This window comes from Lagopus muta, chromosome 6, assembly GCF_023343835.1.
Source record: "Lagopus muta isolate bLagMut1 chromosome 6, bLagMut1 primary, whole genome shotgun sequence".
NCBI classification, from domain to species: Eukaryota; Metazoa; Chordata; class Aves; order Galliformes; family Phasianidae; genus Lagopus; species Lagopus muta.
Genome location: NC_064438.1, coordinates 56,020,254 through 56,048,223, shown reverse-complemented (window position 1 = coordinate 56,048,223; position 27,970 = coordinate 56,020,254). Strand labels below are relative to the sequence as shown.

The following is a 27,970-nucleotide window of genomic DNA, read 5'->3' as shown; positions in this document are numbered from 1 at the left end:
AAACCCTTCCTGGTAGAGCTGTGCTCCAGCCCCTGCCTGCTGCTTTCTGCTGTGTGTCAGCGCTCTGAGGGCTGCCAGAAGCACAACTGAATGGTGGTGATTCCTTGAACTCTTCATGGTGTCTCTTGGAGCGTTTGCTTTCATCTCCTGCATTCTGTCCCTGTGCCCAGGGAGGGCTGAAATGTGGGGCAGAACCCCCAGCAGTGGCTGTTCTGCTCTGCAGACAGGAGTGGGCTTTGGTTTGCTGTTTATGGTGCGTTATTGTGCAAGAAAAGGCAGAGCCCTGGCAGCCTGCGCTCAGCTTTGTAAGGGATGCTGCTGCTCTTCTTGCTGTAGCTACACCTGGGTGCTGCTCTGCCCTCTGCAGTGCCAGCCAGGAGCAAGGAGAGCAGAAAGCTGCATGGAGGAGAATTGGCATCCCCTGGGACTTGGGTTCATAATGGGGTGCAGGGCCGGGATGAGCAGGACTGCCCTGTGGTTGAAATCATGCCAAAACTGATGGGATCAAAGGCCACACCTGAATTTCAGTTAAGGAAGAGGGAGAAGAAAGAGCTTTCCTGCCCCCTGCCCAGGACTCTGGAAAAGTGGAGATAAATGCGTGGCGCTGATGGTGGTGAGGAAAGTCACTGCTGGGCTGAAGTAGAAGCAGCAGAGGAAAATATTTTGTACCTAGATAAGGAAGCAGTGAGGTCATTTTGCTTAGAACAAGCTGTGAGATTCTGGTCACCTTCAGTGACTGAGGCCTCTGGGGGGGATGGAGAAAAATGAGAATAACAAGCTCCAAGCTTGCTTTTAAACTGCTGAATCCCCTGCATAGAGAGGGGTGTGCCTCAATGGAGATGCCATTGTTTGAAGCAAAAGTATTCTTTCTTTTACCTTGCTGCTGCATGTTTTGCTCCTTCCCAATTGCACTGTAGCAGGGCTGGTGCCTGTGATGCTTCGAAGGCTGGAAATTGTCATGTACCCCCCCAGAGCATTTCAAACCATGAAGAAGTGACAATTCTACCACTTAAAAAAAAAAAATTACTGTTAAAGATTTATTGCAATAATACAATAAAACTTAGAAAAGAAAAATAATAATAATAATAATAATTGTATTTAGTTCCATCTCATTGGGAAGTCACAATGGCCAAATCCAGCTGCAGGGATCAGCCTGAGCCAGAACTGCTGTCTTCACCCCACACCAACTGTTCTGCAAACTCAGCTGGCTGCCTACAGAAACCTCCAATGAGCAGACAGTGCTTCCTTCCCTCACCCCCAAACAACCTGGAAAACCAATCCCACTGATTGCACTGGAGGTTAGGACACATGTAACTCTCCCTGAGCTACACGTGTGCAAAACACTTTAAAACCAACACTCTATCCTGTTACACAATTGTTCCTTGAAAGGACCGGTCTCCATGCATTCATGCCTTCACAGTGCCACTGTGCACTCTATGATGTGGTGGGAAATAAATTATTTGGAAAACACCATGGTCAAAATAGGGATATGGCTTCAGAAGGTGTTGTGGTGGTGGCTTTTCCCCCCCCCCTCAGAATCCATAAATGGCAGCATCCAAACAGAATCATGTCCTGGCCATTAGGGCTCTAAGTAATGCAAAGGCAGCAATGAGAGTGATTGAAAGGTGTAGTAAAATATGTATATAGGGAAGCAAGATGGGCTGTGTGATGCTAAAAGCCCAGCATAGGGCACTGCTGGGTGCTGGCTGCTCAGACACCAACAGCTTCTAAGGGGAAAGTAGTCAGTAGGGCCAAGACTGCAGTTGTCATGGGGGTCTGTGCTGTTTGTTTAACTTAACTTCCCAGAATGAACCTAACTTGGGTTTAGGACTAAGGGTGTCTTCACAGAACAGCGTACTGTTAGTGCAGAGTTAAGGGTCTTCGGTCCAAAGAACCCCCAAATCGATTCCCATCCCAAAGACCAGGAGCTGCTGTGCAGGACAGAGCTGGGCTGTACTGCTGGGCGCAGAGCTCAGCAGGGCTGGTGCTGCTTTGCTGCTGTGCACAAGGATGCTGCCTCTCTGTGCCTCACCTCTGTGTGCCTCACTTGCATCCCCAGCTGCTTCAACAGAGAAGACTGCAATCTTCCATCTGAGAGGGATGGGAGGATGATTTCACACAAATGCCCACGAAGATGTACAACATCCCAGCTGCATGAAATGCAAACCATACAATGGAAAACCATCCTTAAGAGAGGCAGAGGAAGTGGAGGAGCACTTGTTAGCAAACCCCTGTCAGCATCGCAGCTCCCGCAGTTCTGGGAGCAGCGCTGCAGCGAGATGAAATCAGCTCCTTGGCAATCAGCAAACAAGAACAGAAAGAAAAACCCACCAGCAACACAGAGTGGAACAGGGTTTAAAACGCACGTGGCACGTAGAACATGGGACTTCATGAAGCTAGCTTGAAATGAGGCTTCTCTAATATTAAAAATGGCAACACGGTGTAACCGATGAGTCTTATTGCAACAACAGTGTCAGATGTGGGTCTAGCTAAGAACATCCAGTGTTTCTTTGGTGTGTGGTATCAAGAGTAAAGAGCATCGTGCCTGGAGAGCACAACATGGTACGTGTAGATTGCCTACTGGTGGAGCAAGCCAATTTCCTACAGCAAAACTGGGCCAAGATCCACACCAAAACCTGAAACATGAGCAACCTGCTGTGTGGATTCTTGTCCATGCTGATTCTCCATATTAAAAAAATATGGCAACAGAGATTAGAAAACATGTTAAAAATGCATCATTGTCATGTCCTGAATGAGAAAAGAAAATTTAGAAATGTGCATTTTTGCATTATGCAAGACAGATTTAAAACAAACATAAACCCTGTGAGGAGTTAAGAACGCGTGAATTGCATTCGCACCACTGTCCAGACTGAATACTGAGCAGCCTTCCCTCTGTACTCGTTTGGATCCAAACACTACAGAATCTGTTTCTTCTTTAGGAGACAGAGCTGGAGGCCGCTGGGTCCTCCTCTGATATCCAACAATGCAGACAGAACCAAGACACAAAGTGCCAGCACAGAATCTGTCAGAATTACGTAGCTAGCTAATGTACAAAACGGTACCATCACAGTCATCTTGGGTCAATAAAAAGGTTCTTCTGGTTTACAAAATCGAAGTCGGACCTTTTCTTTGTTCCAGGCACTACTTAACTGAATATGTAAGGTTTACTACAGCATTGCTGGGGAGGGATTCCTTCCAAAATCCTGTGATCCTTTTCCCGTGCTCGTTAGCGATGCCCGGTGTACGCCTTAAACCACGAGGTCACTGAGGCAGCAGCAGAGGAGATCATCCCGCCAGCACTGCTGCTGGCGATGGGCTGTGACACCTGCGTGCTCTGGCTCTGCAGCATCTCCACCTGCTGGGAAGGGATGTCACAGAACCTGGGGCTCGGCAGATTCTCCCAGTCTGTCCCCAGATCCGTCTCTTCGTCGCTGACGTGTTCATCTCCGCTCTCATCTGTCTCACCGGTGGCACTGGGATCCACAAACTCCATGGAGTCTTCCAGGTCAGCACTGATTTCAAAAGGGCCAGACCTGTGGACACGGACACAGCGCTGTCAGTGCTTCCAGTACAGCGCAGAAGAGGGGCTGTCCTAGGCCTGCCTAAGCAGCCTGCTCTGTCATTGCACATGGAACAGACATTAGAAAACCTCTGCCTTTATCAGCTGGCACAGAGAAGCTCCCTGGCTACAACCGCATTGTGACAACGGTAAAACAGTTGGCCAAGGAAGCGATGAGCAGGAACGGCAGAGGAGCTGTTTGGCTTTGGCAGTGCACAGTGAAACACACACAGCTACTGATAGTAACTCACAGCTCCAATGGTGGAAATCTCAGCTTGATGTGGAACAGCTTTGATTTTTAATGCTAGCTTTGTCCAGGCCAAGAAGGCTGCAGGGAAGGCTGCAGGGAAGGCTGCAGGGAAGGCTGCAGGGAAGGCTGCAGGGAAGGCTGCAGGGAAGGCTGCAGGGAAGGCTGCAGGGAAGGCTGCAGGGAAGGCTGCAGGGAAGGCTGCAGGGAAGGCTGCAGGGAAGGCTGCAGGGAAGGCTGCAGGGAAGGCTGCAGGGAAGGCTGCAGGGAAGGCTGCAGGGAAGGCTGCAGGGAAGGCTGCAGGGAAGGCTGCAGGGAAGGCTGCAGGGAAGGCTGCAGGGAAGGCTGCAGGGAAGGCTGCAGGGAAGGCTGCAGGGAAGGCTGCAGGGAAGGCTGCAGGGAAGGCTGCAGGGAAGGCTGCAGGGAAGGCTGCAGGGAAGGCTGCAGGGAAGGCTGCAGGGAAGGCTGCAGGGAAGGCTGCAGGGAAGGCTGCAGGGGAGGCTGCAGGGGAGGCTGCAGGGGAGGCTGCAGGGGAGGCTGCAGGGGAGGCTGCAGGGGAGGCTGCAGGGGAGGCTGCAGGGGAGGCTGCAGGGGAGGCTGCAGGGGAGGCTGCACTTTACAGCTTGTGGAGATGGTTGGCACAACTCCCTAACAGAGACTGTCCATAGCAGCACTTCACCTCAAGCAAGAGCTGCAGTTCTTTTTCACGTGAGAGTGATAAAACTGTTCACCCAGACAGGTTGTGGAGTCTCCATCACTGGAGATACTCAAAGCCCCCCTCAGTATACTCAAAGCTGGTCCTCAGTAACTGGTTGTAGTTCATTCTGCTCTGAGTGGGACTTCAGATAAGATCTCCTGATGTCCCGGCCAAACCCAGCTCTGCTGGGAGCGACTCTGAGTTCCCTGCTGCCACTGCCTGGTAATAGAAGCAACTGCACTCTGCCCAGTCCCACAGCCTTGCACCAGAGTGTGGCGAGTCAAAATCTAAAGGGAGGCTATAAGAAAGAAGAGGACAGACTCTCTAGCGGAGTCTATTGTGATAGGATGAGGGAAAATGGTTTCAAACTAAAGGGAGATTTAGATGAGATATAAGGAAAAACGTTTTTACAATAAAGGTAGTGAGGCACTGGCACAGGTTGCCCATAGAGGTGCTGGTGCCCCATCCCTGCAGGCACCCAAGGTGAGGCTGGATGGGCTCTGAGCACCTGATGGAGCTGTGGGTGTCCCTGTGCATTGCAGGGGGGTTGGACCAGATGGCCTTGAAGGGTCCCTTGCAACTCAAAGGATTTCTATGATAATCCAGAGCACCTGCAGAGTTTCAGAGGCCTTTGAGACACTGTCAGACGAAGTGAGGTGCTCACAAAGGCAGGAGAAAGCTGGTTCCCCACAAGCAGAGTCTCTGTTAAACAAATCTAATTCCAAAGCACAAAGGTCTTTCAGGTTCTCAGTGAGACAGGAGCAAGAATTTAGCACAGTTAATGGTGGTTCTCCTACCTTACATGGAGAAGCAGCCTGAAGCAGCCGTTTAGCACAGGAAATGTTAACCTGAACAATTAAAGCTTGGTAAAATTATACATATGTGAAAATATTAGCTTATAAAGGTGGCCATCAGGCAACTAGAGGCCTAGGAGTCTGAAGGAAAATGACGACAGCTAGTTGCTGCAGACCTTGCAGACAGCCAAGAAACTGGAGGTAAATTCTTTCATCATACAGAAAGGAATGGGAGCACTGCCCTCTGGCACAGCATTTTGCTTAACAAGGCAACACAAGAAGGGAGTCATCGGGTTTAAGGCCAGGAGGGACCATGAGATCATCTGCTGTGACCTCCTCTCTAACAAAGGCCACTGCATTCCACATCCCCCATTGAATCCTGCCTGATGAACACATCCATTCCAGAACTCATCCCGCCTTGACAAGAAGACACAAGGAAATAAAGAACTCCTCCACTCCGTTCTTGCTGGAAGTTAAATCTCTGTGTTAAAAGCATGCACCTCATTTCAACCCAGCCCCGACTCTTTGCTTTCAGTGGTGCTTGTGGTCTCTGCAGGACCACAAAGCCATGCATAGCCTCTATTTCCTGTGAGTTGCACAGAGAAATGAGACCCATCTCTCTGCTCTGCCTTTCTACTTCCCATCACGGGCACCCATCAGGTTTAGCTCTCTGCCCACTGTGGCTCTCACATCCCTTTCAGCATCCTTCCCAGGACACAGCTCTTCACTTTCTGGGTGTTTCTTGCCCTCCCTGTTTGCAGACAAGCACATCAGTTTTTCCACAGTGAGCTAAGTTGGCTCCCTGTATGTTTGGGCTGACTAAGTAGGGGTATACCCAAAGAACATCAATCTGAAGACACAGTGACACTGCAGGCTTAAGTCAGACTAGAGCTGTACACCAGAACAGAGCAGAAAAGGGGATGTCAAAGCATTGGTGCATTTGAGGGTGAGTAAAAGAGTACAATTCACAGACATTTGCAGACTGCCTCAGCCTCAAGTGACTGGATTATCCCAAGAGGAAATGAGTATTAACTTTCTTAAACTGAAGAAAATAAATAACGAATAATAATAAAACTGCTGTGTGCAGCCTATAGGAACTTATGTTCTTCTAATCACATACTAAGTTAACAGAAAAATTGTTAATGTACACATAAATGAATATTATTTGAGTGTGGACTTTGGTCTAGGGTGCTCATTGATTGGAATTATTTTGGGAAAGCTTTGCTTGGTATTTACTTTAAGGCTGATACTGCTGGCTGCTCTTATACACGTTTGCAGGATGTGGGCAGGGTCATGCTCAGAGCACATTGAGATTGATGGGATGTGCTGCTGTGCTCTGGGGGAAGCAGTTCCTGCTTTGGAGCACAAGAGACACCAGTCCATACAGTCAGTCATGAAGCCCCCAGCTGAGCCCTGCCACACACAGCCACACCACACAGATGTGTCTGAAATGCCCTGCTCAGAATCCCCTCCCTCTGTCCTCCCCACGTGGCCACCCGAACTTCTGATGTGCTGAGGATTTATGCAAAGGTGCAGCAGAAAAGAAGAACAACTTCCCTCATGAGCCACAGTGCAAATGCATAATAACTGCCAAGGGGATTCAGGCACAGGTGTGTTGACGTGCTGCTTTTCTTACCTGCCCAAGTTCTCAGTGTCTGGGCTGACCAGGTACATGAGGTTCCTGAGCGTGTGCAGTGGGTGCAGCAGATCTAAATTGACATGCTGCCATGGAGAAGGGGAGAAAAAGACAACCAGTTACTGGAGGAAACCTACAGCTGGGAAGTTAAAAGCTATTCAAAGGATCCATGTGTGCATTGCCCTTACCTGAGAGAAGCAGAGGTGAAGGATGTTAGCATTCAGCTTCTTCACTGCTCGCGTGAACCTGTGCCTGCTGAGATTCTCCCCGCAGAACTCGCTGTTGAAGGACCACATACACACACATGCACACAAAAAATGCTGTGACACCTACTACAGCCATCAGCATTCTCTCTGTTAGCATTTTATCAGCAAACAAGGCTTGCCCGAGCCTCAGTGGTTTCACCAGGACAGCTGATGTGAACCATATGCAAACTCAAGGTTTCAACACAGCCAAATTGTTTTGGTTCTCCTTTTAAATCTTGCCTCATTTCCCTGCTCCCAACCTTTTTGTCCTGTGGAGACTGAACAACCAAATAATAGCACAAGAAAACCTGCAGGGATCCTACCCAACCACTGTGTCCTCACTTTGGCAATCACTGCTCCACTGGGCACGGTGGTGATGGGCTGACAGTTGGACCAGATGACCTTAGTATTTTTCCAACCTTAATGATTCTATGATTCTAATTCTGTGGTTTTTTAAACACTAGAAGAATCTCAGCAGTACAGTTGAAACCCCTGGAAGACAAACCAAGCTCACAGCTTCCTCTGAATTACTTTTGTACAGGTCCCATCTGCTCTGTGTAGGCACTAAAAACCCAATGGTGCCTTTCATCACAGCTGGGTTTACACACTCCCAGATACCTGGCAGCCAGCTACGTTCCCCACCAGTGTTTTAATCCAGAGAGAATAACACTGCTGTCATACCATATCACAAGGTCCCATTTTACATCTCTTACAGCAGTGGAGCTGTTCAGGATGACTAAGAGCTGCTGAATTGAGCTGGTATTTTGTAAAGCACAGTGGGGTCTGATCAAATGAAAAGTGCTATTCACACACTGTCGTATTTCACTCCAATATGAGGATGCTGACTGAGGTGGTTAGAAGGTTGTCCTTCTGAATGGCTGGTCTGTGCTCTCAGAAGGTAGAAAAGGAGGGAGGGAGGATTAACTGCAGTCTAAATTCCTACTGGACCTCCCCATGAAATTAAATGGCACAAAAAAATCTGTGAGCCATCAGCCATTACCATAAAGGCCGTTCCAAGCAATGACTTCATTCACAAAACCAAACTGAATTAAGGTTATTCAGCACTGGTAACTGATTCATCTTCTCAGAGGCTTGCATTTACTTGCCTGTTGCAGAGCTTCTTGGGAAGATTTACATCAAGTATGAGAGACAAAGTGTTAACGAGCTGGGTTGCATAGCACAGTGCAGCACTGATGGTATGAGCAGGGTTATTGTGCTCCATATCTAAAAGGAATAAAAACAGCATGAAAGTCTCATTTTAAATGAAGCCTCAGTGGGTGTGTTAAAGCATTTCTGAAGTCTCCTCTGGAAATGTCATTTGTCAGTACTGAGAGCTGCCTGAATGCAGCAATCATTTACAGTGAGATCTGTCAGAAATTGGTACAAAACAGTAATCCTTGGAATTCCTGTTAAATCGATAAGCATGCAAACCATGTCAAAACTGTGAATAATTAACTTTATCTCTCTATTACTTTGCACCGTGTCCCAATGAGCATTTCCTGCAAAGGAGGCTGGCAGTGGACTACTCCCTATACTGGTGTTTCTTTACTTGTGACTCAGGTTTGCCCAGGAAAGAACCAAAGGGCCGGGCTACTGATCCCCAGTGCTTTCTGCTGGCATTCAAAGCTGCAACTTCTATGGCTTATGGAGCATCCCAGACGCCTCATCAGACCTCTCTCCTTACCTGGCCCTTGTGTAGTCTTCTTCTCCTCAACCCAGTTGTAATATGCTGAGTAGTCTCCGTTATTAGGAAGGGTTATCCAAGGCCCCGTGATGCTAATGCTGGTGTCCCCATTGTGGTCATCACACACCCATCTCCCAGAGAGATACGTGGTTCTCCTGGCTTCTGCAAGCTTGCTCACAGTGCTGGAGGTCATAGCATTGTCACTCTCAGAAGACACATCTGCAGGATCCCTGCAGCACCCAAGGAAGAACAGAGCATTTTAAAGTTAGTTTAAAAAAAATACAGTCAGCAGTGTGCTTGGCAGGCATGCAACCAGACTTCAGAGAGCAGAACACCTGTAGAAACAGCCCTGCTATGCTCCTCCATCGCCACACTACTCCGTTCTGCCTTTTTTATCATCTATTTTAAGAGTGGACACACAGCTCAGACCTCTCAGATTCTTACACTCTGGTCTTCAGGTCCAACTCCTTTGGGAAGCACCTCCTCCCTCCCCACAGATGCTCAGGGAGCCGCGGCGTTGAGCTCAGACTCACACAGCTCACACCTGGGTGTCCAAAGGTAGGAAAAACAAGGCCGAAAGGACGAGCCTTGCTTACCTCACGCTTGTCTTTACTTCTTCAATGGGAAATATGACTGACGTTAGCTCCAGGATGTGCGTCCGGCGCAGCTTTGCCAGGTGTTCGTGCTGGGTTTTCAAGTCGTAGGTTTTTTTCTCCACCAAGTCCCCCAGTTTGCGGTTGTGCCTCTGGATCTTCTCCTTCTTCTCCTGATGCCGCTGAGCCCTGCGATAATGCTTCTGGTTCTCCTCTTTAATTCTCAGAAGCCCCTCTGCATCTGTGAAGGCAGCAGCAGATGTTAGCTAGGAAAAGGAGCTGCGAGGTACTTGCAGTAAGCCTGAGAAAAGCTTTATTAATATTTATAGCCAATGAGATCCACAGCGGCTTAGAACAGAAAACTCTGCCTCGCTATTAACGCTCTCCAGCTGCTAAGTGGTACAACTTTCTAATCTTTTCTAAAGAGCTCCAAAGAGACTGACATTGGGATTAATCTCTCCCTATCTTTTACCCAGCTATTTTTGGATTTGGAACAGAAAAGCCAAGATTTCACAGCTTAATTAAGCCTCTACGCTAATCATCGTGACAGAAATTGCTTGACTCTACATGCTTGCGTGGTGTTGGCCAAACAGGCACGAGCTGCTTGCAGCCAAAATCAAGAGCAGATAGCATCTCCACTCACGATTTCTGGCACCACTGCTCCTATTAACATACATTATTTGGGCTTTGTGCTCACGTATGGCCTCGTAAAGCTCCTGGATCCCAGTGGCACAATCCTCTCCTTAGCACAAAATGGCAAATGTGCTCGTGCTTATGAAATGCTGCGACTGCCCAAATATCCTCCATGCAGCAGGCACACAAAGAGCTGGAAAAAAATTCCTGCAAGAGCATCTGCTGATTCTTCTATAAAATAATTCACTGCAGCAACGCTTCCACAAACATATGGTGCTGCAGAGGGTGACTTCACTGCCTCCGTCGTTCAAAAGCAGAGGAAAACGTCTCCAAATACATATGGAGAAATGTTAATGTACCCTAGTTTGAATAAGAGCCCCCTTCTAGTGCTCAGTGCCGGTTTTTATGGCTGAAAGGAAGCAGCATTAGTCATGCCCTGCACACAGCACAGCGCTCACTTCCCTGTAATCAAGAAATGGGATAACTGCCCCTCGCACAGAAGGCAGGCAGTAAGCCCTGACATTGCTCCTCTGATATATTTTGATTGCAAGGCACAGAGGAGACCAGAGGTACAGTAAGAATGTTTTGTGGCTTCTGCTGCTCCAAGAAGGAACTACATTATATGCCATTGAAAAGACAATCAAGAAAACATCCAAGCAGTTCTATCTGCCTCAATGCACACAGGCTGCTACCTTTCACAGACAGGGGAGCACAGCAATTGAAGGAACTGTTGGCCACTCACTGCAAGAGTTCCTTTTGGGTCTACTGAGCCAATGGCAGGCTGACTGGGTAAGAGTCAGGTCAGATCATGGATTCATCAGGTAAGCAGTAAAAGCTGCACACTAAGAACATGTAAGCATTTATTTCTGAGAATAACAGAAAGGTGGAGGAGCTTCACTCCCTAACTGGTCCCTGGAAACTGCTCTTCTTCATTTTCTTCTTCTTATTATTATTTTTAAAGAAGCAAAGCAAAGCAAACCAAACACCATTTTTTTGTAGCCACTCTGTTTTATTCCTGATGTTTCCTCCTGGATTTTCTCCAGTTGATTCATATCTTTCTTCAATTGCTCAAATTGGGCTCCGGGCTCCCACTGAGGCAGCACTGATGCAGAGAACAGAAGGATAATTGCTCCCTTCTTAAATACAAAGCCTACCTCGGTATAACTCAGAATGAGGTCCGAACCTTTCTGGAACAGCACTTCATTGGTATTTTTTATTTAATTTGCAATTCCTCACATTCTGTCCTATCAAACTCTACCACCTTTCCCTGCTATGAGGTTATAGTTTCTCTTTCTTAAACAACATGGTCTTAACTTCCTTCATTTCAGATGATTCAATCAACTTATCTGCACGATTTTGAATCTGATCCCATTCTGCACAGAGTTCATGCTGTCATCCCCCTTGGCTTCCTCCATTCCACTTTCTGTGCTACTGAGAAAGCTATTATGGAAAACAGTAAAGACAACTGGGCCAGGAACTGCTCCCTGTGGAGCCCTGCCCATCTCACCTCCCTGGTTTGACAAGCATCACCTCTCTCTGAATGCAGTCTTTCTGTGATTACATCCAGTCTGTGTTTATTTGCTTGCTCGTGAGGTAGTCTGGGGCAGAGCCCAAAGACAAGGTATGTTTGCATCTTTTGCTTCCTCCACTGCAGCACCTGACCCCAGAGAAGGGGTCAATTCAGCCTGACCTATTCTTAATTAAAAGCAGGCATCACTTTTTGCTATTTTCTGTGTTCCTACAATGCAGTAAGATTACAAGAGGGTGACTGTGTCATCAGTTTAAGGTTCCCTTTCCATCCATCCTCTGACAACAGATGCTGTTTGCACTCTATTCCTTCAGACATCCTTTCCACCTCAAGTGTTCTCAAGAGCTCCACTGCCCATTCCTCAAGTTCCCTACAGTGAATCTGATAAGGCTGCACTGACATAACCAAAACAACCTTTAACTGCCTGATTTCCTTCCTTGCCCTGCAGTCCTCTCACGATGTAAAATTTAATCTGGTTCAACACCTGATCACGTTTTCCTTGTTAGAAGAAGCAAGAAGGTGCTGAATTCACTTTCCTCTTAACTAACAGACTCACCTGTCCTTCATCTTTTTCTTATCATATGTTTCTTACTGTGACTATCCATCCTCCCAACTACAAAACCATCCTGCACCTCGCTGGTTTGGATGTTATTAATGTTAGCCTGTGCCATTCTTTTATAACTATTCTCAGTTACATGACCATGCCACCACTTCTCATATGGCTCCTCTTGAATCTGAAGTCATCACAGCACCCCTGATTCAGTCAGTGTGTTTTGGCATATGCTTCCCATCTCACCTTTGCATGGAGGTTATAAGGAGCAGGCTGAGGAGCTGCACGTCCTCTCCTGAAAAATGACACTACAAATCTCTCCTGTGTAAAATGCTTAACGAATTTCACAACTGAAGCTGCTGAATGTCAGCAACTCTCCAGCTCGTGCCATACTGCAATGACAGTATTACTCAAGAAGGAATTTGGGATTTCTAGACAGGTGTGGGTTAAAATTCATCAGCTACGTGAAATCCATAACAGCTGCAGAGCTGTTTGCTGCTCTTTATCAAGAGGAAGTGATCAGGAACGCTGCACTGAATAAAACCATCTCCAGGGAGAAATTCATAGGCTGCTAAGCATTTACTTTTTAAGCCGTTGCAAAATGATCTCCATCCAGCTGCATAATGCCTACTGCTTGCTAATTAACATCCAAGCATAAAAAGGCTGCAATCCACTCGCTGATTTGCCTTGGAAATCCGCTATTTTTAAGAGCTGGCCCTCAAATCCAAACCAGTTGAGTTTTTGCTCCCTGAGATGCAGTTACGCACGTTAGAGAAGCAGGGCACTACTCACGCCTGGCCATTTCATCGTTCTCTTTGCAAATGGTCTGCTTCAGCTGCTCGATCCTCATCTTGCACGACATTATTTTCCATCTCTGAAAAAGAAGGTTCAGCAGCAATAGGGCACAAACCGTTTCGAATGCACTGACTAATGATTAACAACGAAGCCAGCAGCTCTGGTGCAAAAGGAGCAGGACGTTCTGCATCGGCTCAGAGCAACACATAAACATTTCATGTACTGTTTTCGGCACAGAGGAAAGCCACGAACAAGTAGAAAGCTTAGCTTAAAGTCAGTCAGCATAATAAGTTACTGAAGGAATGATACCTAGTAAAAAATGAAGCATATTGGCACTTGCAGAGCTGATTTTGCTTTTGCTTACAACAGGCTTTTTAGGAAAGCAAGGCAACGCCCTCGAGGTAAAATGTAACTTGAAAGAATGTGATCCAGCAATTCAGAGAGCTCAGAAACTATGGGAAGCTTTGAATAACTCACCAGCTGATCAGTTATCTCTTTGCCTTCCATGGCCTTCAAAACACTGGGGGGAAAAACATGAATGAAAGTTATTTGACTATCTGGACTACATCTGTCTCCAGCAGCAGTGCATCAGAGAGATCTTCTAAAGGAATTTACTTTCACTTAATGACTGCAACTTACTGTTTTTGGAATTCTCTCTGTTTGGTCTTCAGATGCATCAGCCTTTCTTTCTTGTCTGAAAACCTGGAAGAGATTAAATGCTTTTATTCCAGTTTTTGCACAGTTTTTTGGCATTGTAAGTTGCCTGAAACAGTAAAAAGCCTGAAGCTCGCAGGTGTCTCTAAACCTGAATTCTCTCTCAACCCTTGGAAGTAAATAGCTAAATGTATGGAACTCCTGCAGAACTGTATAGCATCCATCTCCCAGGGATAGCAACAGAACCTCTTACTATACTCAGCAATGGTGCCCCATAGGAGAGCTCTCACTTAAGGCTTCTAAATGACATCCAACTCCTTGTACCAGCAGCAGCAATAAGGTGCACTGTTTCCTACTTATTCCTACCAAGCACTTGGAGGCATCACAAGCCCATGACCCAAGTGCCTGCTTGAGGTGCAGGTCTGAGCCATGGGAGCTGACAGTAACCAATCAGGAGCAAGTATTCTTTTAGGGTTCCTGCATTTCCTTCCCCTGGATGTGCAACAGCTGTGTTCTGCTTGCCTCCATAGGTTCCAACCATCACGGTTGGAAAAAACCCTCCAAGATCCCCCCCCCCAGCCCACCCCCACATCCCTCAGATCCACATCTCTGCACTTCTTGAACACCCTAATAAAAAGTGAAATGCTTCACACACATCCCCACCCAGCCCTCTATTTCAGGGACATCTCAACTTTATTTAGAAGGAATTACACAGTGAGTGAGCTTGGCTGGGTGGTGTCTGGGATCTCTCCCTCCCTCCCGTGGATTGGATTTCGCATTAAACCTCAAAATGCTTCATTCCTCTTCTCAAAGTGCCCAAAACTGAAAGTGTGGACCCCAACCATGGCTTTATGATGTATGCAATCACATTAAAAACATTAAAACAACAGAAATTCTGTCTGCTGCCCTCAGAGTCTGCAGGCCAGAAGTATCCCTTCTCCTTCCAAACCAACATCAACCCAATGGCAGGTGCTGGAACAGGGGCCTGAGGCCACGTGTGCACCCAAGGAATGCAGTGCAACCAGAGCCTGGTGGCTCAGCATCCATCAGTCCATCTTCCCCTGTCTCCTTCTATGTATTCTCACCATGTAAGCTGCACCAGTGTGTGTTTACACACAGCAGCACACACACCACCAGCACCTCCAACCTTGAGCTAAAGGCAGAAATAGCTCAGCCCACAAACACAGCACCCAGCACCGGGAGAGCTGAGCAAATTTGGCAGTGCTTGTTTTCCTATGGGCACAGAGTCTGACTCAATGCCATTACCTGAATCACGTCCACCACGTCAGCAAAAAGGTGAGCGATCTGTCAAGAATTTGGGGCTAAAGGAAGTTCTTTGTAAGGAGGAAAGGTGGCAATATTTGTGGGGGGCTGCAAAGATTCCAGCTCACCACGCACTTTAGCAGCTGCGTCAAGCAGCTCCTGCAAACTCCTTCAGCAGGTTTCTCATAGAATCCTAGAACAGCCTGGGTTGCAAAGGAGCACAGTGCTCATCCAGTTCCAACCCCTGCTGTGTGCAGGTCGCCAACCAGCAGCCCAGGCTGCCCAGAGCCACATCCAGCCTGGCCTTGAATGCCTGCAGGGATGGGGCATCCACAGCCTCCTTGGGCAACCTGTGCCAGTGCCTCACCACCCTTTGGCTGAAAAACTTCCTCCTAAAGCAAACATTTCAATTTCTTTATATTGCCCTATTTTTAATTGTGTTGCATGGTGTATCCCCAAGCCCAACCCCAGCCCACCCCACCATGCCCACGTCCCTAAGTGCCACATCTCCAAAGTTCTGTAACACCTCCATGCAGGGTGACCCACCATCCCCAGGGCAGCTGTGGCAGTGCTGTACCAATTCTCTCCAATAAAACCCTTTTGTTGCAAAAAGCCACCGATTTTTGCCTGGAGAAGTCAGACAGGCAGCCTCAGACACCACAACTGTGTTGTCTTTGTTTTTTGTTACCTGCAGAAATACAAAGCAAAGCAAGTCCACATGCTTGGAATACATACTCTGAGGACTTCTGCCTATGGCAGAGGGAAAAAGCTCCTGTGAGGAAAGAGTCTCCAGGCTGAAATTAGCACTGAGATGCTGGTGTAACGTACAGCACATTGCTAATGAGAGGAAGAACGTCAGCAATTATTTAATGCAGGACTTCCGGACTGCTCATCCTTAATTATAGTCCTATTTCAATAATTAATCTTAACAGCTCCTCCTCACAGACACAGGGTGCGATTTTCAACCTTACTGCAGCTTTTAGCACACAGAATCATCTAATGAAAAGCAGATCTTTGCTGTTAGAATATTAAAATATTTACCTTAATCGGGGAAAAAACACACAAGAAAATCCAAAGTGCCACATCACTGGATACTACAGAATACTCTTTAAGAAGAGAGAGGCAACAACACTTCCCTCCAGCCTGGAGGACTCCAGTGCGGGAGGCATGGGTGTCCCTGTGCATCCCAAAGCAGTTTCTGACAGCAATCCCAGCAGCTTCCCCAGAGCAACCTTCTTGTGACCCCATCCAGGTGACTCCCAGCTAAAATTAACCCACGTCCCACTCGAAGGCATCAAGTGACCAAACACAGAACGCTGCCAGCAAACACAGCCTGTGCTCAGCCCGTGCCTGCAGCTGTCCCTGCCGGGCTGCAAAGGTCGCTCCTGCCTGTGCTCACTGCCCAAGGAATGCATGGAAACCCCTCACTGCAATGCAGCTGACTGCTGAGATGAGGGCTGGTTCTCCCTCTCTCCTCCCACTTTAGGAGGAAGTTTTTCAGCCAGAGGGTGGTGAGGCACTGGCACAGGTTGCCCAAGGAGGCTGTGGATGCCCCATCCCTGCAGGCATTCAAGGCCAGGCTGGATGTGGCTCTGGGCAGCCTGGGCTGCTGGTTGGTGACCTGCACACAGCAGGGGGTTGGAGCTGGATGAGCATTGTGCTCCTGTGCAACCCAGGCCATTCTGTGATTCCTTTACTTCACTATCAGTCACTCAAACATTAATTATCCAGCACAGATAACACATTTCAAGCACGGTTTTAAACCATCAGCAATTGTAAAGCTTTGAAAGAACAAGAAATCCAAGCTTTAGGAAGCATTGTCCCCACGGCAAACTTTCCTACTGCAATCAACTGACCTTACGCTATTCATGTGATGTTATTCCCTTATTTGTGAATGCAAAGCTGCTATGCACGGCTGTGTTTCTGTTAGAAAAGCTCTGAGCAGCAAGACACCAAATCCAGGGGGTACAGGACAGAAGACTGCACTCAGACCAAAGGGAAAGAAAAAAAAAAAGGGGAAAAAACCCACAGGAAATTATTCTTACAAATAAGCAAAGCAGGTTAAACATACAAAGCTAAACAGGATGGTTAAAGCACCTTAGGAAGATGCAGTGAGAGCAGTCAGGTAGAAGAGCTGACCCTGCCCCATGTGAGAAATAGGAGGAAGATGAGAGTTGTTTTTTTGTTTTGTTTTTAAGACGAGCTGTTGTTGCCTCTGGTACCTTGGCCAGGACTACACCTATATAGCTTTGGTTTTCCAGTGGGTTAAGGAACTCCTTGTGCCTCGGTTAATGCAGGATGATTGAGGCTTTGCTACTTCAGTGAAGCCTGAAGGTTAGCCAAAATCTTTAGTATGCACAAGGGCAACACAAAGTACTTGCTTTATATTCCAAATGCCCAAAACAAGATTTCTGTGGAAATCACAGGTAACCGTGGGCAGCCTCACACAGACACACAGTTTTCCATCAACTTCAGAGAGAGCAGTTTGTGGTTCCAGGTCACACAAAAACAAAGAAACCCCAACAAGTTGCAGTCCACAGTCAGAACGTTGCAGGCTGACACAGAATCACAGAATGGCCAGGGTTGGAAGGGACCTCAAGGATCGTGAATTTCCAACCCCCCTGCCACATGCAGGGCCACTGACCTCCCATTTAGTACCAGACCAGACACCTTTATGCCCACTCCCATTGGCTGTAATGCTCCTTAGCCAGGATTAAGGGTCTGCTCGTGTGGATACAGATGGAGGCATGAGTCGATTTTTGGTATTTGGGTTTCGCTTCAGACTCTCACGTTTGTTTAAATGCGAGACTGGCACATCATCGTCCAATCATACAGACTACCAGCAAACAGCTATAGAAAAAGTTTACGGCATTAAACGCCTGCTGGCATAAAGAGCTGCTTGGGTCAGCTGCAGAGCCGAGGGAAGCAGCAAGGCACCGCCGTTCTGACATTTGGCAGACAGATGTGAAGGGCGTCGGGCGTGAGGACCTTCCACACAACGCCCCGCTTACCAACCTTCCCGAAATAGCACAAGGAATCACTCGCAGCAGCCGCTAACGATACAAACCACCGCTGGTAAACAGGGCCCCATCCACCGGGCACCTCCAGGGCCGGGGCACCTCAGGGCCGCCCCGCCCTCACAGCGCAGAACACCGCCTCCCCCCCCCACCCCCCCACCCCGCTACCTCTCGGAGTCGCGGCCGTCGAAGAAGACGAAGTCCCCGCCCTGCACGCACTTGGCGCAGGTGAGGCGGCGCCGGGTGGTGTTGCAAAGCGGGCAGCGCTCCACCGCCACATACAGCCCCTCGGCGTCTTCTTCGGCGCCTCGCAGAACCCCCGGTCCGGTCCCGATGCCGCCGCCGCCGCCCTGCCCGCCAGGCTGCGGCCGGCAGCCGCTGGGAGACGCCATGATGGGCTCGGCGCGCCGCCGGTCACGTGGGACTTTGTTGTCGGCCCGGGGCATTGTGGGGAGCGGCGCTGAGGCGGCGGGGCGGGCTGAGCCGCGCTCCTCACAGGGAGCGGGAATTGGCGCGTAAGCGCTTGGCGCTGTGGCTCCGCAAGCCGACGGCACGGTTAAACAAACAACAGGATCATAAAATCACGGAGTTGGAGGTAGAGGGGACCTTCGATCCCGGCTCCCCGCAGCGCCAGGACACCCACAGCTCCGTCAGCGCTCAGAGCCCGAACCCCGGTGTGTGCAGGACATACCGGCACCCTGTGCCTCGTCGCCCTTGTTCTTAACAGCTTTCCCCTCATACCCAGCCTAAATCTCCCCTCTTTCAGTCTGAAACCATCTCAAACTGAAAAAGAATAGCAATACTTGTTTTTAAGACGAGTTACCATAGCAAACATGAGGTTATCAGCAGCTCTGAGAAGACAGAGCCCACTTCTTATCTCCAAGCTCTTTCCGCACTTCTTAAAAGAGCGCTGATTTTACTGGTGAAATTATGCAGCTCTTGATGAAAAAAGCAGTTTTCTTTCTCATCTCAGATAAGCCATCTCCAAACACCAATAAGAGCAGGTTGTTGCTTTTCACTTGCAAGGATTCTGCTAAATCATGCTTATCAGCTGTAACAGCCACAGCGCAAACAGAAGCTCAGCCCACAGCGGTGGAAAGTCTGCAGTGTTGGAAAGCAAACAGAAAAGTCAGTCTCTGTTTAGAATAGATTTGAGCATGGAAACCCACAGTTTGCTTGTGACAAAGAAGCTGATAAGGCAGTTGAGACCAGTTTATCATAAGGAAGTGCATGAAGTTTTCCAAGCTTTTTGTTCCGGAGGAGCAAAGTTATAAAAGTACTTGAGTGAGATTTCAGACACACTGAAGTCACTGCCTCTCCAAATCAGAAATAAGCTGGTGGCAGCAAGACATGACAGGTACTCTGTCCTGCATTAAACCATTGCCAACATTGTATGCTTCTACTGAGGACAGGCAGCTTTTAGCTTAGGTTGCGCTTAAATCATCAAATAGCAACCTCTAGCGGCTCAGGGAGCTTACTGACAGATCTGTCCCATCTTCAGCAGGAAACAAGGGAAGGAGATGAGGCCCAGCAGCACCAAAATTCTGTTCTGAGACAAGAAAAAGCACTCTCGCTTCCAGAGAATCGGAGCAGAGACCAGAACAGTAAAGGAATCATCTCTACACTCTTCCTGCTTGTTTCACCTGAGAGAGACACCTCTAGCAAAGAAAGCCTTTGCTTGAGGAAAGTGGAAGAGGCCCACAGCATCAGCTGCAAAAATCACCAAATGCTTTCATTGCTGTTATCTAGGTAAATAACTCAGATAATTAAGCCCTGAGCATCCAGGACTTTTTTTGTGTTTTCCTCAAGTCCACTTTAAAGGCTGTTCCTGATCAGTCATCATCTGATCAGGCTTCAGTAACACAAACAGGTAGCATTTTGTTAAAACCCGTGCCATGACCAATTAATCAATTAGCTTAGCAAGCCCCCTTTCTGAATGTGTTCCAGCACTGCCCTTCAATATCTTCTCTGCTAATGGAACACCAGCACCGTTACACAACAGTTGATCCAACCTGTGTGATCAGAGGGAGTCCGGTGTCCTCTGCAGTCACTGCCTTCCAAACACTGAAATAAAGTCATGCTGGATTTTGTAAGCTGTAGTATAGAAAAAAAACAAATGTATTTTGAATTTGAATGAGTCAGCATGAAAATACAACATTGCAGGAGCTGGGTTGCCGGTTGGTTTGAAATGTAGTGTCAGTTTGCCTGTTCAACAGGGAAAAGGCAGAAGGTTTCAACTACAAACTAAATGCAACCTTATTATGCATGCTGTTAAAGGTACATTGGTTTGGTAAGCTTCTCTGCCTGACGGAAGTTGTCAGAACCAAAGTGAATTATGGACAACAAATCTGCAAGCAAAAAACATTTCACAAACTGTAGGAAGGGATCAGCATTTATAGCATTCACAATAACATCACTTTCATCCTCCACATCTATACATTTGGGTCCAGGAATAGCCTTGGCTTCTCTTCCATGCTTAGCAATACAAACCCATACGTTATTTCTATCTACTTTTCAGGCTGCTTCATGATGTTTTCTTGAAACCTCTAAGAATGGGATAGATGTTCTCAAACGCCTCATAGATTTCAGAACGCTCTTTTGCTCCTGTAAAGACATTTGAGGGGGAAAAAAAAAGGTAAGAAACAGTATTGAGAGCAACTGAGTGCACTTCAAACCTAACAATGAGATTTGCACACCATGAAGAAACAAGAGTTTAAAAGCAAATTTAAGCTAACATTGATAAAACTGGAGGAAGAATTTCCACCCTGTTACTTCTGCTACCTCACAAACAACAATCTCTAGCTTGCTGTAAGACTGGACTAGTTTTGGTTAAGCTGAGGCTTAAGGTTCTTCCTGAAAGTGTCATACATTAGCTTTGAAGTAATGCAGCTGCAAAGAATCATGGTTTTATCTGCTTAACCATAACAGCTCTGCCTCTTGATAAGAAGCAAGGCGGAAAAAGAAACGGAGAGATTTCTCCCCATAGTGGAAATTCATCCACAGTTAAAGAGCTCCACTCCTCCCATTCCAAGATGTTTTGTATTCTTTGCACTGTGTTAGGTCACGAGTTTGCCAAACCATCTGGAACAGGCTCTTACTTCTCCACCCTTTCCTCTAATAATCCTAAGTATACATTGCCAGTGAAGTGTTTTAAGAAGTTTACTTCCTGTCCAATTCTCAATTGCTGCTTGTGATACTCATATTTAAGCAACTGTGAGTAGTACTGGCACATCAGGCTCCTGGTGGGATTCCTTGCAGCGATGAGGCATTATGCTTTGAATAAAGACACTCGAGTTTAATGACATGGAAATTTGAGGCACTACACAAAGCAACATGAGGTTCTAGTGCAACAATACCAACATTGTTATCTGCAGAAAACACAGATAAGCAGCAGTAGGCATCAGAAAGACTGCTAAGTGGCTTTACTGCAGCAAGATATGACATCAGTATGCTCAATTTAAACACTTCCTCAGAGGATGTAGTAGCTCTCAGTTACAGATAATACGAGACCACTTACCAGTCAGAACAACTTTCCCAGACACAAAGATGAGCAACACTATCCTCGGTTTGACCATCCTATAAATAAGGCCAGGAAATAGCTCAGGTTCATAGCTGTTTGAAAACAAGCAGGTAAAACTAGTGAAATGCAAGTGCTGTTTCAGCGTTGCATGATGAAATGCTCTATGACTACACTAGCAGGAAGCTGAACCCACAGATTATAGCTAGCTACCCAGAAAAAGACAGGTCAAAGTCTAAATATCTTGAACAGAAATGTAGTAAACCCCAGCAGAGCTGGTAGGAGTGCCCTGTGCTTACTGTTATAGACTTATGAATCCCATTTTCCATAGGTTCAAATAGCTTAAGGGTTGCCTCAATTAAACCTGAATTATTTCTAATAATATTTAAGTTAAGTTTATTTATTATTATTTTTTAATATTTATTATTTTCCTTTTGTACGTGGTCTGCAGTCTCCCTCTGAGCTTCAGCATCGGACTTGGCAATAATAGGAGACACAAAATGTTGGTCATTAGCTGCTCTTAGACATCCTACAAGGAGAAAGCAGCAAACAGCACAGGGAAGGAAGTTCAAGATGGGTTCATTGCTATCATACTGCTGTAGGCTTTACTGCAACCGTGTCACTGCTGTAATTAAGCCAAGGGTTACTTTGGCCCGAGCCCTGCTCAGAACAGGAGTTAGTGCAGAAAGCATGCCTTGCTATCCGTATGTGGAATTTACAGCCACTTCTTGCCTGCTGAACCAGTTCTGGTGAGCCAAAGATACGCTTGATATTCACTACTCAGTTAATTATTACGTTAAATTGCCAGGCTCCAGAATTTGAGCCTCTTTACAGCTTACAAAGAACGTTCCAAGCTCCATGGGGCCATAACCCACTCTCCCACGTACCTGCTGAACTGCTGGTGGGTGAGAACCAGCCCTTCCAGTCGGATGGGGAACCTCACATCACAGCTCCCCACCATGTTCTGGATCTTGAAGTCCAGAAACTTGGCAGGGAACCCCAGCTTCTGCACCACACGCGCATACTTCCTTGCTGCGAGCCGTGACTGCTCTTCACTGAGGGAAGAGCAGAAGGGGGAAGCAGCCTTGAGGGCTTTCGTCTGCTCTGAAGCTGGAATTCCACGTAGAGCCACCACCATGCTACTCTGCTGCTGCTCAAAATAGTAAGCTCTTATCCCCAGAAGCACTTCAGTGAGCTATAAAGAATAGCGTGCTGTGGTGCTCATTTTCCTGTGGTTTATATGAGCACATTACATCACCAAGGATTTCCACTGTTTAAGTAATGCCTTGCAGCATTATCTCATCCCTTCAATTAGGGCTGAACCAGGAGGGAGACCACAGATATCAGTGTGGCCATCCAGCTAGGTGGGGGTTGGAGAAGGTTTCCTGAGCCATGAGTCAATGCATCATCTCATGGGCAGTTTAGAGTCTTAAAGAACAACAACATATTGAGGCAGCTGCTGAATTTGAGAGCAGGGCCTTCAGAGTACAGAAATCATCTTTGCTTTTCTCCAGCCTCCATTTTCACTACAGGCACATGTGTCGTCTAGTGAGCTGACACCAAAGAAACTTGACAGACACAAGTTACATCTCAACTCACTTTAAAATCAGTGAGAAATGCAAATAACCTTAACAACTCCTGGGCATTTTAGCAGCTTTTCTGCTAATACCTACTCTGCTAATCTATATTCAGGGGCAGAAGCACGCAGGTCAGTAATTACAGAACTCCTGCCACAAAGAAAACATTTTCAGGACTAGTGCTTCATTTTTCTTGCAGTTGATAGCAAACCCTTTGCTAGGTAATTTAAACAAGGCTGAGCTGAGGAAGAACAGGTACAGCTGAAAGGCCTTTGAGGAGGCAAAAGAAACAAGTACCTTTTTGCTCCTGTGCAAACCATTTTTCCTGAGCTGAAGATAAGGGCCGTCGTTCGTGGTTCCCTGATCCTCATGATCACAGCAGCAAACCTCTAGAAATTCAAAGGCAAACCTCAGAGTCAAGCTGAAAGAATCATAGAACCAGAACCACAAAGGTTGGAAAAGACCACTAAGATCACCAAGTCCAACCCCAGCCCACCCCACCATACCCACTAAGCTGTGTCCCTCAGTGCCACATCTACCCTTCCTCAGTATCACATCTGTTCATTCTTTCAAAGAATTCCCACTACCACAGAGCTCAGCACTGCATGCAGTTACTTTGCAAAAGGATTTATTTACCACCCTGAAATTATTATACTTTCCCTCCATCCATGACTTGGGCATTTAGAACAACTAAACCTCAATTTTACTGAGCCTGGAGTCACCTACATGAACCCCACTTATTCCCAGTCCATTTCTACAGCATAGAGATGCACAGTACCACTCTGACCCAAGTAATTCCCTTTCTTTTAGCTTTTGGGCATATCTTTCTTTTCCCCAGCAAGGGCTGTAGGTCAAGACAGTGCTGTTAGAAAAGGGATGAAGCTCAGGGTGCATCTGTATATTGGAGTCCAGCAGCACTGAGAGAAGGGAATAGGAATAGAAATAAAGCTCAGCCCTCAGGATTTACCTTTGGGTTATACTCTGCATTTCTGGCATGCAGAGCTATGTTCTTCAGATCTAGTTTACAAGCCAAGTTTACAGTTGACACAATATTCCTGAAGGATGAGAAAGATTTGTCATGTTGCAGAAAGAAGCTGCTACAGAGCAAAACCCCAAAATTATTAGCAGCTAATGTGGAGTCACAGCCCTGTTAACAGTTGCCAACATTTAATTTGCTGCCCACCTCTTTCCCACTTCAGCACTAAGCTATTTTTGCCAAACTGTAGCCATTCAATACCAAAATTAATTTCTCAGAAGAGGAAACATAACCAGATACAAAATTATTAGTCCCAATGTGCTACATTTATTTGTCTTCCAGTAACTAAATCACTGAAGTAATTTACAGCTTTGAATTGCACCACTGCTGAGTGTTTACAGACTTCCTAGAGCTCTCCTAAGGAAAGAGTACATTTGTCTTTACAGGTGTAAGCTACTCTGTATTTTCTCCAGCCTCTAACAGAGACGAGTCAGTGATGGTGGTACTGCTCTTCTCATGCTACACGTGCAACATCAACTTACTGTAACTGAGGAACTATGCCAGAACTCTCTGATGCAGGTGTCACTGGGGTCATAGGAGTCATTGGTGTCAGGGGAGGACACACACCAGGTTCTCCTGGGCTTGGCTGCGTTGCACCTGGGTACGATGGGCTGCTTTCCTCCTTGAAGATCCCTCTGTCATCATTTCTCGGCACTGATCCGTTGAGCCCTCCTTGCATTTCATGACCATCTTCAGATGGATTTTGTTCTTTGTTATCTTGGGTAATATCTGGAAGAAAGCTGAGATCCACGGAGGAGAAGTCTGCAGGAAGCTCTTTGGGCTGATTAAATTGAGAACCAAATGATACATCTTCAGCTACTTGAATTGGAAGGTCCACGTCATAGGGGCTCATAGGATTAAACAGCTGGGGACTGGCAGAGAGGTCATCCTTGAATGGAGAAAAAAACATCAATAAGGATGTTGTATTAAAACACTGACTTCAACTGGGAGACTACCTTAGGTTCTCTCTCTATTCAGCTAGGAGCTTTCCATCATTTTCCCCTCAAGTATTATAGCAAGGAAGAGCCTTAGGGTATGAAACCATCATTTACAGAATTGCTCCCGAGTTTTCCCAGGGAGGACCACGAGCACTTTCTGTCTTGCTCTCACTCTGTAACACTCCTCCTTTTCCTACCAACGGACAGCGTCAGCGTTGTGTTGGATTTGTGCAATAGAGGGCAGCAGTTCACGGACCCGTGAGCAAATTAAGCATTCAGGTGCTGGAGGTTACCAGACTAATTCAAGCGAGACGCAGCCAAAGCCAGCATCCTTCCCCAGATCAAGTGATTACAGCACACCACGTATCTGCAGGCAAATGCTTGCATACTAACGCGCTCCTTTATCAGCGTCGTTTAAAAAAGGAATTAGAAGTATTTAAAAGGCATCACATCATTGAGAAGGCAAGAGTTCAGGGAAGAATTTATTCCCTCCTTCATTGGGGCCACAAGCCTGAAGTCAGAGGAAAGCTTCTTTCAAAAAGGTGACTTCACCTGCCACAGCAGGTGGCAGCTTGGGCTGTCTGTACAAAGGGTTTTGTGTTCATTTAGGCAATTCTAGCACTGAGAGCCTAAAGGGCTTGGAAACCCAAGCACAAATCAGAACAGGAAACTGCATGCAAGGCGGAGCCCCTTCAGTTGGCAGTGACTGCCCAAGCTCTGCAGGGAAAAGGGTTTCCAGATTGATGTGTTCAGCCCTGAGCCAGTGCTGCTCTGTGCTCAGCAGCTCACTTAGCAGTTGTGTGCTCTGCGCCCAGTTACTCTGCAGGATGCCTGCCTGGAGAAAACATTCACAGCTTGTGAAACTCTCAGTGAGTGAGCAATCATCACAGAGGGCTCTTAGTGTAAATAGATACAGGGAGGTCTAGCTCTGAAGTGGGTTCAAAAGCAGCCCTAGAACTGGCTTCTAGATGCAGAGCCCCAGGTGAGATCATCAGGGCAGAATGCAGCTGGAGGAAACCCCAGCCCCCCCTTTGCAGCACAGGACCCAAAAGCACTCAGAATTCACTGACGCATATCATAAGGCACCCAAGTCAAATACAAGCATTTTAGAGCAGTATGCAGTTACTTAGAAATGACAATGTATTATGGAATATTCATTTTAATATATTTTTCTCCTAGGAACAATGGAAGGAATGTCTCTGCAAGACCTCCAACAGATCAAGCAGCAGCTCTAAAGGAACTGACTACAGACTAAAACTCAGCTCCATAGGACTTGTCTAAGAAAGTCACAATGCATGTAAGTCATAACAAGCAGAAGATGGTTCACATAAAAGCCTTGTCACTGCAAGCATACAGGACTATTCACACTTAGCAAAGGGTATCAGAGCATATGAGAAATAAAGGTAAAAAAAAACACAGATGAATAGCAAACAGTTGAAGGCATAGCTTAAAGAAACAAGCTAGTGGATGTGCAGTCAATGGGATTGGAAGCGTGAGCTGGAAAATATATAATCTAAAAGGAACAAAATAAACTGCTAAGGTGGATAGAAAAAGAAAGCCAATCTTCCCTGCAACTGTTTTAGGAAAAGTCTTTATAGGGTTAAATGCTGGGGAAGATGGTCTTCATGTTAGACAGATGCTCAGAGGCTGTGTTAGGGGCACAAAGCCACATTTGCCTTGGGCTGGCTGCCAAGGGTTATTGCTATAGACTCCAGGTTAATTAACTTCACTGAAGGCCCCATCAGCTACATAGCTTTGGACATTTCCTAGCAGCTCCAGAAAGGAAACTCCACACTGATCCTGTGTGAGATCATCACATTTGAGGCAGTGTGAGGGGAAAAGAGCCCTTTTACTTCTGCTGCAGTAGTTTGTGCAGCCCAGGTATGTGTAAATCAAATCCAGCTGCTTTTAGCATCAGACCTGGCTTTTTTTTTTTTAATAGCATCCTAAATAACTGCTACTATCAAGTATCTCAACAGGTTTGAAATAGAAAATTCCATTTTATCTGTAAAATCCAAGTTCTACCTCCCCATGTTATACACCTTATGGGGATACATACATTGCTGACTGCTACCAGGAGGTCTCGGAATTTAAGCAGCGTGGGTAAAACTTAACTTCTAACCTGAAAATGGTAAAAAGGAGAAAAACGTGTAACTGTGGGAGCTGTGAACACACAGACCTAGAAGTACAGCCCTGTACTCTGTTATTGCTGCAGTAACTGCAACAGCAGGAAGCCACCTGGAGCCAGGAGAGCCATTTTAAACAGAAAGGAAAAGATTTTTACACATGTTTACCAGCCAGCATGAGGAGATTGAGCCTCCTTGCACATAGGCTAGAGTGTAGCAGTGTTTATTCCACAGGAGATGAGAGCAGTCTCATGCAAGAAGGGCATAGGCTCCTCTGTGCCCCCAGTAGCTCTTAGCCGAAGGAACCCTCCATTTCCCCCATGCAAATAAATCATGTAGAAAGTAAGAAGCATGAAAAAACCCAGGGGAAAGAGAAAGCAAGCAGGAATTGCTGCTCTGCAATTTGAACACGTGCAGAAAAGCCCCATCAACGCGGCGTTGGTGGTATAGTGGTGAGCATAGCTGCCTTCCAAGCAGTTGACCCGGGTTCGATTCCCGGCCAACGCAAGTTGTATTTTTTTCTCCCCCCCATAGATACCTGCGTGCCGCAGTGCTCCAGGTACTGCTCCAGTGGCGAGACGTCCTCCATGCGTGCAAAAACTGTTGCTACCCCCCAACCACAGTTTTATAGCACGGGGCAGCCCCGGAGCAGGTGCAGCTCATAGAGACACAGCTGGTGGTGAACAGCAAGGGGAATTGTGACCTCCAGCATTGTTTTTACTCTTTGCAAGCAGGCTGGTAGATAATTTTCACCTTGGGGATGTGCTGGAGAAATTGGGGTTCTGCCTGGTGCTCCCCATCAGGATACAGGCACAGCCTAAGCCTTTCCGTAGGGTTGTGGATGAGCAAGGAGCCAGAGCTGAGAAGGGAGAGCATGCAAA

General features: G+C 46.9%; 2 protein-coding genes and 1 non-coding gene across 5 annotated transcripts; 1 reads left to right on the top strand and 2 right to left on the bottom strand.

The window, feature by feature from the left end:
• Nucleotides 1–1,023: 1,023 nt before the first annotated feature.
• On the bottom strand, nt 1,024–18,609 carry ATG14 (autophagy related 14). Its single transcript, XM_048947542.1, has 10 exons — nt 18,064–18,609; nt 13,601–13,663; nt 13,439–13,481; nt 12,959–13,040; nt 9,459–9,696; nt 8,863–9,092; nt 8,285–8,402; nt 7,122–7,212; nt 6,934–7,019; nt 1,024–3,533 (listed from the first exon to the last, which is right to left on the bottom strand). Exons 1-10 carry the CDS (start codon nt 18,339–18,341, stop codon nt 3,227–3,229), a joined length of 1,536 nt encoding a protein of 511 aa, XP_048803499.1. The 5' UTR covers nt 18,342–18,609; the 3' UTR covers nt 1,024–3,226.
• A 110-nt stretch (nt 18,610–18,719) lies between these two features.
• On the bottom strand, nt 18,720–27,955 carry TBPL2 (TATA-box binding protein like 2). Of its 3 annotated transcripts, XM_048947541.1 has the most exons (8): nt 27,628–27,675; nt 27,023–27,085; nt 24,508–24,914; nt 23,957–24,044; nt 23,287–23,378; nt 22,300–22,467; nt 21,413–21,507; nt 18,720–20,499 (listed from the first exon to the last, which is right to left on the bottom strand). In XM_048947541.1, the coding sequence occupies exons 3-8, from the start codon at nt 24,876–24,878 to the stop codon at nt 20,420–20,422; spliced, it is 894 nt and encodes a 297-aa protein (XP_048803498.1). In that variant the 5' UTR covers nt 24,879–24,914; nt 27,023–27,085; nt 27,628–27,675; the 3' UTR covers nt 18,720–20,419. The 3 variants fall into 3 exon arrangements, with proteins under 3 accessions (XP_048803498.1, XP_048803497.1, XP_048803496.1); XM_048947540.1 differs by lacking the exon at nt 27,023–27,085 and having other exon boundaries at nt 21,413–21,471; nt 27,628–27,955; XM_048947539.1 differs by lacking the exon at nt 27,023–27,085 and having other exon boundaries at nt 27,628–27,954.
• TRNAG-UCC (transfer RNA glycine (anticodon UCC)) lies at nt 27,525–27,596 on the top strand. The gene has a single exon. It is a non-coding gene; the product is annotated as a tRNA-Gly (tRNA).
• Nucleotides 27,956–27,970: the final 15 nt, after the last annotated feature.